A 14,927-nucleotide genomic window follows, 5' to 3' on the forward strand; every position below is an offset into this window, starting at 1 on the left:
CATGTATCCGGCACTGTGGGGCATTGTATCTGGCACTGTGGGGCATGTATCCGGCACTGTGGGGCATTGTATCTGGCACTGTGGGGCATTGTATCTGGCACTGGGGGGCAATGCAATTGGCACTGTGAGGCATGTATCTGGCACTGTGGGGCATTGTATCTGGCACTGGGGGGCAATGCAATTGGCACTGTGGGGCATGTATCTGGCACTGTGGAGCATTGTATCTGGCACTGTGGGCCATGTATCCGACACTGTGGGGCATTGTATCCGGCACTGGGGGCAATGCAATTGGCACTGTGGGGCATGTATCTGGCACTGTGGGGCATTGTATCTGGCACTGTGGGGCATGTATCCGGCACTGTGGGGCAATGTAACTGGCACTGTGGGGCATTGTATCTGGCACTGTGGGGCAATGTAACTGGCACTGTGGGGCATGTATCCGGCACTGTGGGGCATGTATCTGGCACTGTGGGGCATGTATCTGGCACTGTGGGGCATTGTATCTGGCACTGGGGGGGCAATGCAATTGTCACTGTGGGGCATGTATCTGGCACTGTGGGGCATTGTATCTGGCACTGGGGGGCATTGTATCTGGCACTGTGGGGCATGTATCCGGCACTGTGGGGCAATATAACTGGCACTGTGGGGCAATGTAACTGGCACTGTGGGGCATTGTATCTGGCACTGTGGGCCATGTATCTGACACTGTGGGGCATTGTATCCGGCACTGGGGGGCAATGCAATTGGCACTGTGGGGCATGTATCTGGCACTGTGGGGCATTGTATCTGGCACTGTGGGGCATGTATCCGGCATTGTGGGGCAATATAACTGGCACTGTGAGGCAATGTAACTGGCACTGTGGGGCATTGTATCTGGCACTGTGGGGCAATGTAACTGACACTGTGGGGCATGTATCCGGCACTGTGGGGCATGTATCTGGCACTGTGGGGCATGTATCTGGCACTGTGGGGCATTGTATCTGGCACTGTGGGGCATGTATCCGGCACTGTGGGACAATGTAACTGGCACTGTGGGGCAAGGTAACTGGCACTGTGGGGCAATGTAACTGGCACTGTGGGGCATTGTATCTGGCACTGTGGGGCATGTATCCGGCACTGTGGGGCATTGTATCTGGCACTGTGGGGCAATGCAATTGGCACTGTGGGGCAATGCAATTGGCACTGTGGGGGGCATGTATCCGGCACTGTGGGGCATGTATCCGGCACTGTGGGGCATGTATCAGGCACTGTGGGACATTGTATCTGGCACTGTGGGGCATTGTATCTGGCACTGGGGGGCAATGCAATTGGCACTGTGGGGCATGTATCTGGCACTGTGGGGCATTGTATCTGGCACTGGGGGGCAATGCAATTGGCACTGTGGGGCATGTATCTGGCACTGTGGGGCATTGTATCTGGCACTGTGGGCCATGTATCCGACACTGTGGGGCATTGTATCCGGCACTGGGGGGCAATGCAATTGGCACTGTGGGGCATGTATCTGGCACTGTGGGGCATTGTATCTGGCACTGTGGGGCATGTATCCGGCACTGTGGGGCAATATAACTGGCACTGTGGGGCAATGTAACTGGCACTGTGGGGCATTGTATCTGGCACTGTGGGGCAATGTAACTGGCACTGTGGGGCATGTATCCGGCACTGTGGGGCATGTATCTGGCACTGTGGGGCATTGTATCTGGCACTGGGGGGCAATGCAATTGGCACTGTGAGGCATGTATCTGGCACTGTGGGGCATTGTATCTGGCACTGTGGGGCATGTATCCGGCACTGTGGGGCAATATAACTGGCACTGTGGGGCAATGTAACTGGCACTGTGGGGCATTGTATCTGGCACTGTGGGCCATGTATCCAACACTGTGGGGCATTGTATCCGGCACTGGGGGGCAATGCAATTGGCACTGTGGGGCATGTATCTGGCCGACACTGTGGGGCATGTAACCGGCACTGTGGGGCATGTATCTGGCACTGTGGGGCATGTATCTGGCACTGTGGGGCATTGTATCTGGCACTGTGGGGCAATGTAACTGGCACTGTGGGGCATGTATCCGGCACTGTGGGGCATTGTATCTGGCACTGTGGGACAATGTAACTGGCACTGTGGGGCATTGTATCTGGCGCTGTGGGGCTATGTATCTGGCACTGTGGGGCATGTATCTGGCACTGTGGGGCATTGTATCTGGCACTGGGGGGCAATGCAATTGGCACTGTGGGGCATGTATCCGGCACTGTGGGGCAATGTATCTGGCACTGGGGGGCAATGTAACTGGTACTGTGGGCAATTTTCAGTGGCCACACCCCTTCTGGAGCGTGGTCACGCCCCTTCTGGAGTGTGGCCACGCCCGTTTTTTTCCCCCACCCATGTTTCTTTTGCTATGTTTTTTTTTCTTTGGGGGGGGGGGGGCGCCATTTTACATTTTGCCCTGGGCTTCAAAAACCCTAGTTATGCCTCTGTCAGTGCGTCATTGTTCCTGTACCCCAAGTGTCAGTGCGTCATTGTTTTGGGACCCCACGTGTCAGTGTGTCATTGTCATATCACCACAATTGTCACTGTGTCGTTGTTTTGTAACCCCAAGTGTCAGTGTGTCATTGTTCTGGTGGGTGTGGGTCGTTGGGTCGACACAACTTAGGTCGACAGTCATTAGGTCAACCACTATTGATCGACAGGGTCACTAGGTCAACAGGGTCATTAGGTCAACATGTACTAGGTCTACAGGTCAAAAGGTCAACATGAGTTTTTTTTTACTTTTTTTAGTGTCGTTTTCTTTGTAAAGTGACGGGGAACCCCAATTAGTGCACCGCATCCCCTCGCTTCGCTCGCCATGCTTCTGGCAAGGCACCTTGCTCCTCTGCCGCTGCGCTCGGCACAGGTTACCGTTCCCAATTGTAGTCCACGTGGATCGTAAAGTATGAAAAAGTTCAAAAAAATTTTTTAAATGTGAAAAACTCATGTCGACCTTTTGAACTGTCGACCTAACGACCATGTCGACCTAGTGACCCTGTCGACCAATAGTGGTCCACCTAATGACTGTCGACCTAAGTGGAGTCGACCTAATGACCGTATCCCGTTCCGGGACCCCAGGTGTCAGTGTGCCATTGTTCCGGGACCCCAGGTGTCAGTGTGCCATTGTTCCGGGACCCCACGTGTCAGTGTATTATTGTCGGGACCCCAGGTGTCAGTGTATCATTGTCGGGACCCCACGTGTCAGTGTATTATTGTCGGGACCCCAGGTGTCAGTGTATCATTGTCGGGACCCCACGTGTCAGTGTGCCATTGTTCCGGGACCCCAGGTGACAGTGTGTCATTGTCAGGACTCCAGGTGTCAGTGTGTCATTGTCGGGACCCCAGGTGTCAGTGTATCATTGTCGGGACCCCAGGTGTCAGTGTGTCATTGTCGGGACCCCAGGTGTCAGTGTATCATTGTCGGGACTCCAGGTGTCAGTGTGTCATTGTCGGGACTCCAAGTGTCAGTGCATCATTGTTCCTGTACCTCAAGTGTCAGTGCATCATTGTTCCTGTACCTCAAGTGTCAGTGCGTCATTGTTCCTGTACCTCAAGTGTCAGTGCATCATTGTTCCTGTACCTCAAGTGTCAGTGCGTCATTGTTCCGGGACCCCAGGTGTCAGTGTGTCATTGTTCCTGTACCCCAAGTGTCAGTGCATCATTGTTCCTGTACCTCAAGTGTCAGTGCATCATTGTTCCTGTACCTCAAGTGTCAGTGCATCATTGTTCCTGTACCTCAAGTGTCAGTGCGTCATTGTTCCTGTACCTCAAGTGTCAGTGCGTCATTGTTCCTGTACCTCAAGTGTCAGTGTGTCATTGTTCCTGTACCCCAAGTGTCAGTGCGTCATTGTTCCTGTACCCCAAGTGTCAGTGCGTCATTGTTCTGGGACCCCAGGTATTAGTGTCTTGGAACCAAAGGTGTCAGTGTATTGGGACCCCAGGTGTCAGTGTCCTGGGACTACGTGTGCCAGTGTGTCATTGTCTTGGGACCACGTGTGTCAGTGTCTTAGGACCACGTGTGTCAGTGTCTTAGGACCACGTGTGTCAGAGTCTTAGGACCACGTGTGTCAGAGTCTTAGGACCACGTGTGTCAGTGCGTCATTGTCTTGGGACCATGCATCAATTTGTCGGTGTCTAGGGACCATGTCTGTCAGTATGTCTGTCTTGGGACCACGTGTGTCAGTGTCTTGGGACCACGTGTGTCAGTGTCTTGGGACCACGTGTGTCAGTGTCTTGGGACCACGTGTGTCAGTGTCTTGGGACCACGTGTGTCAGTGTCTTGGGACCACGTGTGTCAGTGTCTTGGGACCACGCGTGTCAGTGTCTTGGGACCACGCGTGTCAGTGTCTTGGGACCACGCGTGTCAGTGTCTTGGGACCACGCGTGTCAGTGTCTTGGGACCACGCGTGTCAGTGTCTTGGGACCACGTGTGTCAGTGTCTTGGGCCACGTGTGTCAGTATCTTGGGCCACGTGTGTCAGTGTCTTGGGACCACGCGTGTCAGTGTCTTAGGACCACGCGTGTCAGTGTCTTGGGACAACGTGTGTCAGTGTCTTGGTACCACGTGTGTCAGTGTCTTAGGACCACGTGTGTCAGTGTCTTGGGGCCACGCGTGTCAGTGTCTTGGGGCCACGCGTGTCAGTGTCTTGGGACCACGCGTGTCAGTGTCTTAGGACCACGTGTGTCAGTGTCTTGGGACCACGCGTGTCAGTGACTTGGGACCACGTGTGTCAGTGTCTTAGGACCACGCGTGTCAGTGACTTGGGACCACGCGTGTCAGTGACTTGGGACCACGCGTGTCAGTGACTTGGGACCACGCGTGTCAGTGACTTGGGACCACGCGTGTCAGTGACTTGGGACCACATGTGTCAGTGTGGGTTGTTGGGTATGGGATGCTGGCAGCCGGGATACCGGCGCTCAGCATACCGACGCCGGGATCCCGGCGCTCAGCATACCGGCAGGTGGGCGAGCGCAACGAAGCCCCTTGGGGGCTTGCTGAGCTCACCACGCTGCGTGCTCGGTGGCTCGCCACATCTGGCATTTTATGGACCCTATGTTCATTGGAAATAGCGGGACTTCCAGTGTGACTTCCATTGTTTGGGTGATATACTGTATGCCTTTATCTGTTTGAAGGCTCAACTGTGATACAATAGGCAGCAACTATAATTGTGAGCGTGGTTGGGTCGATTCTTTCTTGTCACATAGTGACTAGATATAACGGATAGCTATAGCAGGGCAGGTCACTTCTGTGGATGCGGTCTGCACTGTTGCAATTGCAGCGCAGGGCAGGATACCACAAGGACCTCGGATGAGAGCAGACTAGACAGAAAGGTTACCTGGTGTGACCGGACCTTAGAGAGGCTGCGTGAGGAGGTGTGGGGACTCCTGGTACGTACAAGGACTTCAGATGGAGACAATTCCCAGACCACTACTCCTTCTAAAGGGAAAGAAGGAGCTGCGAGTCGTGAATGGGGATCTTTTCGATATTCCCTGCAGCCCGTTGGATCCCCACACAGTCTATTGTGTATCAACGTACACATGTGCAAACTCAGTTCACGCATGTGCACTAGCTATGCAGGGTCAGACCTGGCAGTGTAACGTGTCACTGCTGCAGAAGTAGCTGTGTCAGTGTTAGCGAGGACAGATGATTTTTGGATCAGTTGTTTCCGTGACGGAACAATGTTGAATTGCTCTGGTGTTTTAGTATCCAGTGCTGCAACTCGCAGGGAGTCGGATAATACGTTAGCACTGCCGCTCTGCTTCGAGGATGAATAGACACCTGAATTATATGTTTTTCCAAACCCTGTGCTAAGTACTGTATGAATACATTAAACTCCTTTAAGTTTTTGTTTCTGCATTATGTACATTAGGAAACTGCAGTTGTGCTTATTTTTCCAATGTTACCTCACACTGGCAGCTCTTTATAGAAGTGTCCCCGACTTACGAGCAGCATGCACTACAAATATCAGCATACCTGTGAACAAACACTGGCACTATGAAATCCATGGACTGATTTTTATATCTGTCCTCAAGAAGATTCACGGTTCTATCCAGCTCAAACTCCCATTCCACCTTGCCCAGCTCCCGCAGCTTCCCTATGGAGAAAAAGGAAACAGTAATATTGGCTGCGCACCTAGAAGTATAAACTGTGCCCATGTCTGGCTGCCACTCACTCTGACTGCCACTCACTCTGACTGCACCCGTGTCTGACTGCACCCTTGTCTGGCTGCCACTCACTCTGACTGCACCCCTGTCTGGCTGCTACTCACTCTGACTGCACCCCTGTCTGGCAGCCACTCACTCTGACTGCACCCCTGTCTGGCTGCCACTCACTCTGACTGCACCCCTGTCTGGCTGCCACTCACTCTGACTGCACCCCTGTCTGGCTGCCACTCACTCTGACTGCACCCTTGTCTGGCTGCCACTCACTCTGACTGCACCCTTGTCTGGCTTACACTCACTCTGACTGCACCCCTGTCTGGCTGCCACTCACTCTGACTGCACCCCTGTCTGGCTGCCACTCACTCTGACTGCGCCCGTGTCTGACTGCCACTCACTCTGACTGCACCCCTGTCTGGCTGCCACTCACTCTGACTGCACCCCTGTCTGGCTGCCACTCACTCTGACTGCACCCCTGTCTGGCTGCCACTCACTCTGACTGCACCCCTGTCTGGCTGCCACTCACTCTGACTGCACCCCTGTCTGGCTGCCACTCACTCTGACTGCACCCCTGTCTGGCTGCCACTCACTCTGACTGCACCCCTGTCTGGCTGCCACTCACTCTGACTGCACCCCTGTCTGGCTGCCACTCACTCTGACTGCGCCCGTGTCTGACTGCCACTCACTCTGACTGCACCCCTGTCTGGCTGCCACTCACTCTGACTGCACCCCTGTCTGGCTGCCACTCACTCTGACTGCACCCCTGTCTGGCTGCCACTCACTCTGACTGCACCCCTGTCTGGCTGCCACTCACTCTGACTGCACCCCTGTCTGGCTGCCACTCACTCTGACTGCACCCCTGTCTGGCTGCCACTCACTCTGACTGCACCCCTGTCTGGCTGCCACTCACTCTGACTGCACCCCTGTCTGGCTGCCACTCACTCTGACTGCACCCGTGTCTGACTGCCACTCACTCTGACTGCACCCCTGTCTGGCTGCCACTCACTCTGACTGCACCAGTGTCTGGCTGCCACTCACTCTGACTGCACCCTTGTCTGGCTGCCACTCACTCTGACTGCACCCGTGTCTGGCTGCCACTCACTCTTACTGCACCCGTGTCTGGCTGCCACTCGCTCTGACTGCACTCCTGTCTGGCTGCCGCTCACTCTGACTGTGCCCATGTCTGGCTGCCACTCACTCTGACTGCACCAGTGTCTGGCTGCCACTCACTCTGACTGCACCCGTGTCTGGCTGCCACTCACTCTGACTGCACCAGTGTCTGGCTGCCACTCACTCTTACTGCACCCGTGTCTGGCTGCCACTCACTCTGACTGCACTCCTGTCTGGATGCCGCTCACTCTGACTGCGCCCGTGTCTGGCTGCCACTCACTCTGACTGCACCCCTGTCTGGCTGCCACTCACTCTGACTGCACCCCTGTCTGGCTGCCACTCACTCTGACTGCACCCCTGTCTGGCTGCCACTCACTCTGACTGCACCCTTGTCTGGCTGCCACTCACTCTGACTGCACCCGTGTCTGGCTGCCACTCACTCTTACTGCACCCGTGTCTGGCTGCCACTCACTCTGACTGCACTCCTGTCTGGCTGCCGCTCACTCTGACTGTGCCCATGTCTGGCTGCCACTCACTCTGACTGCACCAGTGTCTGGCTGCCACTCACTCTGACTGCACCCGTGTCTGGCTGCCACTCACTCTGACTGCACCCCTGTCTGGCTGCCACTCACTCTGACTGCACCAGTGTCTGGCTGCCACTCACTCTGACTGCACCAGTGTCTGGCTGCCACTCACTCTGACTGCACCCGTGTCTGGCTGCCACTCACTCTGACTGCACTCCTGTCTGGCTGCCGCTCACTCTGACTGTGCCCATGTCTGGCTGCCACTCACTCTGACTGCACCAGTGTCTGGCTGCCACTCACTCTGACTGCGCCCGTGTCTGGCTGCCACTTGATGAAGTCCTGTTGCTGACGGACGAAACGCGTTGGCAGTACCTGCAGACATCTCCTCTTTATGGACAGATAAGCCTAAAATAATTTTAAATCCTGTACGCATGCATTTCAGTCATTTACATGGACAGATAAGCCTGATATAATTTTTATTCTGTACGCATGCTATACAGCTATTTTTATGTGTGTTTTTATGTGATTATGTTATTAAAATTTTTTGTATTTTTAATATATATACTGCTCAGGCTGCAAATTTATATTTTGTGGGAATAAGCTAGTTCCCTAATTAGGCCTGTGAAACTAAGCAGTAACATAATACGTAACATAAACGGTACACACTATGTTAGTTTTCTTCTGTTTTATCCGCATGTTCTTAATCCACAAAAAGAGTACTGCTTGAGTCAAGTCTCTACCTACCAGATAAGTGTTTTAAACCGATCCTTATCATCCGTTCCTCTATACCTTCATTTTCCCTGATTTTAATAATCACACTCTTGGGCGCTTGTTTTTCACCAATTCTTGCAACAAATTTTCTATGCACGCCAAGCATATTTATATGCATTACAAGCTGCCGCTCTGATAACTTATTGAGAAGTGCTTTTATATGAAATAGGGACTTTTACTCCACGTTTCTTCTTTATTATATTCAGTACATTTTATCATATTTCTAAACAACACTTTCACTGTATATTCTGTGCATAATTACCACATAAACTGCACCCGAGCGCCGTAGTCTCCAATTCTATATATATATATATATATATATATATATATATATATACACTCACGGGCGGGACAGCAGGACCCTGCCAGTGCAGCGGGTACTGGCTGAAATCAGTACGGTTGGGAGGTATGCTCCTCCCATAATTGTATTGTGTACAAATAGGGTAATGTGAATTTGGCATTTACTGCTAACAGTGTTAAGACGCATCTCTACGCTTCCTCTGCACACTTGTGGTATGTACTGGTTATTCTGAGGTAAACTGACGCATTTCCTAGCTGGACGCCTCTTAAAATGCATCTAACTAAGCATTTGTATGTTTTATTTTAATTCTATGCTCAGGGCGCAATTACTTGAGGCCCCGATTGGCTGGCCTCATACTGCCACAATGTGCTGCAAATCTGTATCCAGGCGGCTGATGGTGACAATCGCTGGTAAGTAAAACAACTTCAGTTTCAATTGATAATGATAAAATACACTATACACACGCATAGGAACACTGGAATAAGGGGCAACGCCTTGTCAGGGCCAGATTAACAATAGGGCAGGTGGGACTACAGCCCCAGGCCTCCACATAAAAATAGGCCTATCATCATGACAGCATAATGATGACCTGCCGCCAGAGGCGTAACTAGGGTAGGGCGAGTGGGGCACGTGCCCTGGGCACCTTGGCAGGCCCAGCAGAGGGGGGGTGCGCCGCCGGGCAGGGCATCATGCCCACTCGCCCCCGTCACGCCGCAATGTGAGGGGAGGAGAGCGCAGCGTCTCTCCCTCCCCTCAATGTCCTCACCGCCACTGCCGCGTGGCGCTGCCAGCAACGCTGCGTGTGTCCGTTCTCTGGCGGTGTTAGCCAATCAGAGCTTGCGGACCGGTTCCTGAATGGCTGCAGGTCTGCGAGCTCTGATTGGCTAACGAACCGGCGCCACATAGCCGCCGCCGGAGACCTAGAGCGTTGAGGGTCAAGAGAGGTGCTGTGCTGCGCTCTCCTCCCCTCACATAGCACAGAGGGAAGGAAGCCGCGAGTGACCGGGGGGATGGGGGGGGGGGATGGGGGTCTTATATCTGGCACTGTGGGGCAATGTAATTGGCACTGTGGGGCAATGTAATTGGCACTGTGGGGCATGTAACTGGCACTGTGGGGCATGTATCTGGCACTGTGGGGCATTGTAACTGGCACTGTGGGGCAGTGTAACTGGCACTGTGAGGCATGTATCTGGCACTGTGGGGCATTGAATCTGGCACTGTGGGGCATTGTAACTGGCACTGTGGGGCAGTGTAACTGGCACTGTGGGGCAGTGTAACTGGCACTGTGGGGCATTGTATCTGGCACTGTGGGGCATTGTAACTGGCACTGTGGGGCAGTGTAACTGGCACTGTGGGGCAGTGTAACTGGCACTGTGAGGCATGTATCTGGCACTGTGGGGCAGTGTAACTGGCACTGTGGGGCAGTGTAACTGGCACTGTGGGGCAGTGTAACTGGCACTGTGAGGCATGTATCTGGCACTGTGAGGCATTGTATCTGGCACTGTGGGGCAATATGTATCTGGCACTGTGGGGCAATTGTGTATCTGGCACAGTGTAAAAAGGGGACTCTGCATGCGTACTGTGCAAAAATTGAATGAAGGTATGCTGAGAGACAACACAAGGGGTAGGTGATAGTGTGCTGAGAGGCGACACGGGGTAGGTGATAGTCATGTTGGCATGCCCCATTTTCAGTGGCCACACCCCTTCTGGTTTGTGGCCACGCCCATTTTTTTGGCGCTCACATACTTCTTTTGGTGTTTTATTTCTTTTTGGGGGGGGGGCACACTCTTCATCTTGCGCTGGGATCCGAAAACCCTAGTTACGCCTCTGCCTGCCGCTAATGACCGCATGATTACCATAGAGCATCATTATTACAAGTGTATTTTTACTCTCAAATGGATTACTTTTTTCTAATTTTTATGTTTAGGGTGACATTGGGGCAGTGAAGGTGTGTACATGCCCACGTGGCATCGGCCACACCCATACCGGACTGGTCACACCCACGCGGTACTGGCCACAGCCCATCCGCTTCTCACAGCAGACCCTCGTTTTTCAGCCCCAGGCCCGTGTGACCCATAATCCAACACTGCTCCTAGCACCCTAATAACGCAGCATGTACAATGTATAGCGTCACTTACGTAACTGAGCCGCCACCTCCAAGTTCTCGTCTATATTCATCTTGCTTAGACCACGGTTATCAACGATGTATACAGTGTCGGACAGCTTGTACTCCTTCCTCGCCATGGTAAAGGGTTTTCCAGATCCTCCTGCTCCGACCTCATTGCTAAATGGACAGTCCTGGACCACACACAGACATGAGTTAATGAGGGAGGATTTTCCATGGCCATGCTTGCCAAAGAGCTGAAGGCACACTCTCCTGACGCCGTGTCCCTGGAGATCCCGAGTGGACCCTGGCATGTACTTGGACAACATGCTCCGTAATGATGTGAGCTGTACCGTCTCATCATCACTATCGGAATCAGCATCTGGGGACTGCATGGTTCAGCGTCGGAGAGGATCCAAACCTATAAATGCACAACAGTAAAATATTCTTAATAATAATAGCGTAACAATTCAGAATACAGAAGAGTAATGTAAGAGGAATGATCAGTCATGGACAGAGCTGAGACTGAATAGGCATAATAGGAAGCTGTCTTGGATACAATTATTATTGCATTTCCTTTCTGAGGCACCACAAGTGTTCCATAGCGCTATACAAAGAGGAAAGAACAGAAACCACACAGCATAATGCGGCAACATCAGGGTAAGGATGCCATCTCCTGTAGTCATACTTGCCTATCCTCCCGGAATGGCCGGAAAGCTCCCGAAAATCGGGTGACCCTCCCGGCCCCCCGGAAGAGCAGGCAAGTCTCCCGATTTCTGTGTTCCCCCTTGCCCGGCCGCTCACTTAGTGAGTAAAGTCTTGTTGAATCGCGTCATCATAGCCACGCCCACTGTAGTATAATGCCCGTAATATCGGCAACGCACAGCGAGGGGCGTGGCTTACATGACGCGATACAGCAACCACGCCCCCACCCCACCTCTGCCCTCATTCCGCCTCTGCCCAGCCCACTCTGTTCATCACTGTCCTGCCCCGCCCCCTGCTGAGCCGCCATAAAGTCGGTTAGTATGCCTGGAGCAGACGGGTGCACTTTCACACAGCAGCCAATTAGTAGCACGCCAGTCCAGGGCCAAGGTGCAAGTAGCTGCAGCTAGCTTTACTTGTAGCATAAAGACAAATAAAACATAAAAGAAAAGCCTTAGCCTGTCCAGCTCTAACTAAACAAATGATTCCCTCTCTCTGAGTGGGGGGACCTACCGTCCCTCTCTCAAAACAACAGTATTAGCACAGTACTTACAGCGTCCATCAGCAGGCCTGCTGCCTGCTCCCCAGGTAGTGAGAGAGACACTCACCCGTTATCAGCCTCTCACAGGTGGTCGGGCAATCGAGGCTGCTAATCCGCTTCTGTCTACCAGGCATGTGACATGTCACAGGATGGGTTTGAAAAATGACAGTTAGGAGCTAATTGGCTGATACTTTATCTCTCTCCAAGACTTAGTAAATAGACCCCTTAGTACGGCTGGCCCACAAGCTAAAAACCTGGGACATATATACATATCTCCTTGACAACCTTTCCAGTGTTTTTGTCATAATACTGTAAGTACAAATTGCTACAGATAATTTCACAACTATACATAAATAATATTTACAATAATTACAATATTCCATTAATGTAATTCTGTAGAGAAAATAAGGGGGGAGAGGGTCTTGCTAGCAAGAGCTTGCAATCTATAGGGCAATGGTTTCCAAATTTTCTTGAATCACGGCACCCTAGAGCAAGGATGGGGAACCTTCGGCCCTCCAGCTGTTGTTGAACTACACATACCAGCATGCCTTGGTACAGGTTTGCTATTTGGCCATGCTAAAACTGTTGCAGGGCATGCTGGGATGTGTAGTTCAACAACAGCTGGAGGGACGAAGGTTCCCTATCCCTGCCCTAGAGTATTAGCAGTTTTTTCATAGCACCCCAAAGTTTCTAACTGAGCAATCCAGCAAAAATTATTTGATTAAATTAATTGTGCTCATCTGTCATTTATAGTGTTTATGATAGGCTAAACCAATGCTGGCAGCTGCCAATCTCCATTCACCGCACCCACTCTGGGAACTACTGTTAAAAGGGATAGGGGTGGACCAGTAGCGGATCTTGCCACGGGCAAGCAGTACTTTTGCCCGGGGCGCCGCCTTCCGGAGGGCGCCGCACCATGGCAAGATCCGCTGCTGCTGTGGTGCCCCCCGCTGTCCTGCTGTCCTCTGTGTAGGGAAACTAGACGCTACGCGTCTAGATTCCCTTCGTGGGCTGCCCGCTGTGAGGGAAACTACGCGTCTAGTTTCCCTTCTTGGAGAGGACCTTAACTGTAATGATGTGCGGTGCGCGTTGAGCAAAGGTCCTCTCCATGAAGGGAAACTAGATGCGTAGCATACCGTCTAGTTCCCTTCGTGGAGAGGACCTTTGCTGTGCGGTGCGCGATTACGTCATCGCGCACCGCACATCCTACTACAGTACAGGGGGCGTAACTGACCACGCCCCCTGTATTAAGCCACACCCCCTAATGCCGCCCAGGGCGCATGAAGCCCCGGAACCGGCTCTGGGGTGGACACAAAAGAGGGCAGAGTGTTAGAGAGCAAGGCTGGAGACTTAGGAGGAGGGGTGTTAAACTAGAATTAAAAAATGAGTTTTAAGGGTGTTTTTGAAGTCTGGGTGAAAGTGTAATTGAGTGCGGGCGGGCGGGCAGTACAGAGTTTGGGAGCGGCCCTGGAGAAGGGCACGAGGGAATGTGTGGAATTGAGGCTGGAGGTGTAGGGAGCAGGGATGACGGCGAGAGGTTTGTAGGTGAGAGAGGAGGATGAATTCTGAGTGATATAAGAAGACAGTGGAGAGACTGGCAGAGGGGGGGGGCAGCAGAGATAGAGCCATGAGAGGGGAAACAGACAGGCAGAACTGTTAGTGTGATACCCACGTTGGGGTTCCCCTGCTTCATGCACCGCAGCCATAGGGGTAGCCAGCGCTGCCAGTATAGACTTATAATGTTTGGAACTGAGAGGGTTAACCCTCCCCCTAAAATCGGGGCACAAGGACCCAGGGCAGTCCGGCCGTGATACCCTGGGAGCGGGAAGTCCTGGACCCGCAGGATTGGACAAGAGCTGCGCGCCAAAGGGAGAGCGGGGAGGAGTAAGCCAGCAGGACGGGTGACGTGTGAGACGGAGAGAGGACCGCAGCGTGAGAGGAAGCAGGAGAGCGCGCCCCGCCGCTACGCGGGGAGAGAGGCCTGACACGCTGCCTCTTCTCCGCGCACAGAGGGGAGACGCACGGCGCTGCTGCTGGACGAGGCAGCTGGAGAGGGAGGACACCCTGTGGGGAAAGAGCAGAGCCACACAAGTGGGAGCCGCCAGTCAGAGGGGAGCGGAGCCTGTGAAGCTGCCACCGACCACCGCCGCTGTATGAGCACCGGACAGCAGGAGGAGTGCAGAACAGCGCCAGACCGGAGGATTGGGAAGAGCACTGACAGCCACAGGTACTGCTTTCTAGACAGTCTGCCAGCCCAGGCATTTCCCTTGTTCCGACAGAGGACATATTGCAGTGACACCAGAACCATACCCCAGCCCCATTGTGAAGTAGTGCCCCGCAGTGGCTGCCTACAGTTTGTGCCTGGTCTGCCGTTTTTACCGCCTAAGCCGCGCTGTACCTCCTAACTGTGCTCAACATCCCCAGTACCTTCACAGCGCCTTGGCTAGTGTAGTCATTACCCTGTTCAGGGCCGCTAGAGGGACACGCACCTATGCCTGGGCAGAGACACTGACCTTAGTGGAGTATCTTTAATCCAACTGATTTGCCTTTCTGTGGATACAAATACCCTTCCAATTATAGAGGAGCCTGACGCTGCCGAACTACTTACTTTTCTGTGGCTACCAATACGGTTAGTACCGTTAGCCGTTGCTGCAGTGCTGTATTACCAACGGTTAGTTCTACATACCTTTCTAC

At 53.0% G+C, this 14,927-nt stretch overlaps 1 protein-coding gene across 4 annotated transcripts in view; it reads right to left on the minus strand.

Annotated features, from left to right (window-relative positions):
* Positions 1–14,927, minus strand: part of LOC134945859 (uncharacterized) — a 36,166-nt gene that overhangs the window by 16,952 nt on the left and 4,287 nt on the right. For 2 of the 4 annotated variants that reach the window (XM_063935398.1, XM_063935399.1), the window contains exons 2-4: positions 11,025–11,411; positions 8,115–8,219; positions 5,996–6,116 (exon numbers count right to left, since the gene is read on the minus strand). In XM_063935398.1, coding sequence (XP_063791468.1) covers positions 5,996–6,116; positions 8,115–8,219; positions 11,025–11,385 — 587 coding nt within the window. In that variant the 5' untranslated portion in view covers positions 11,386–11,411. Of the gene's footprint in view, positions 1–5,995; positions 6,117–8,114; positions 8,220–11,024; positions 11,412–12,300; positions 12,402–14,927 lie in introns of those variants that run through there. The other 2 variants (XM_063935400.1, XM_063935401.1) reach the window with 2 other exon arrangements.

The sequence above is a fragment of the Pseudophryne corroboree genome, chromosome 7 (assembly GCF_028390025.1).
Source record: "Pseudophryne corroboree isolate aPseCor3 chromosome 7, aPseCor3.hap2, whole genome shotgun sequence".
NCBI lineage: Eukaryota > Metazoa > Chordata > Amphibia > Anura > Myobatrachidae > Pseudophryne > Pseudophryne corroboree.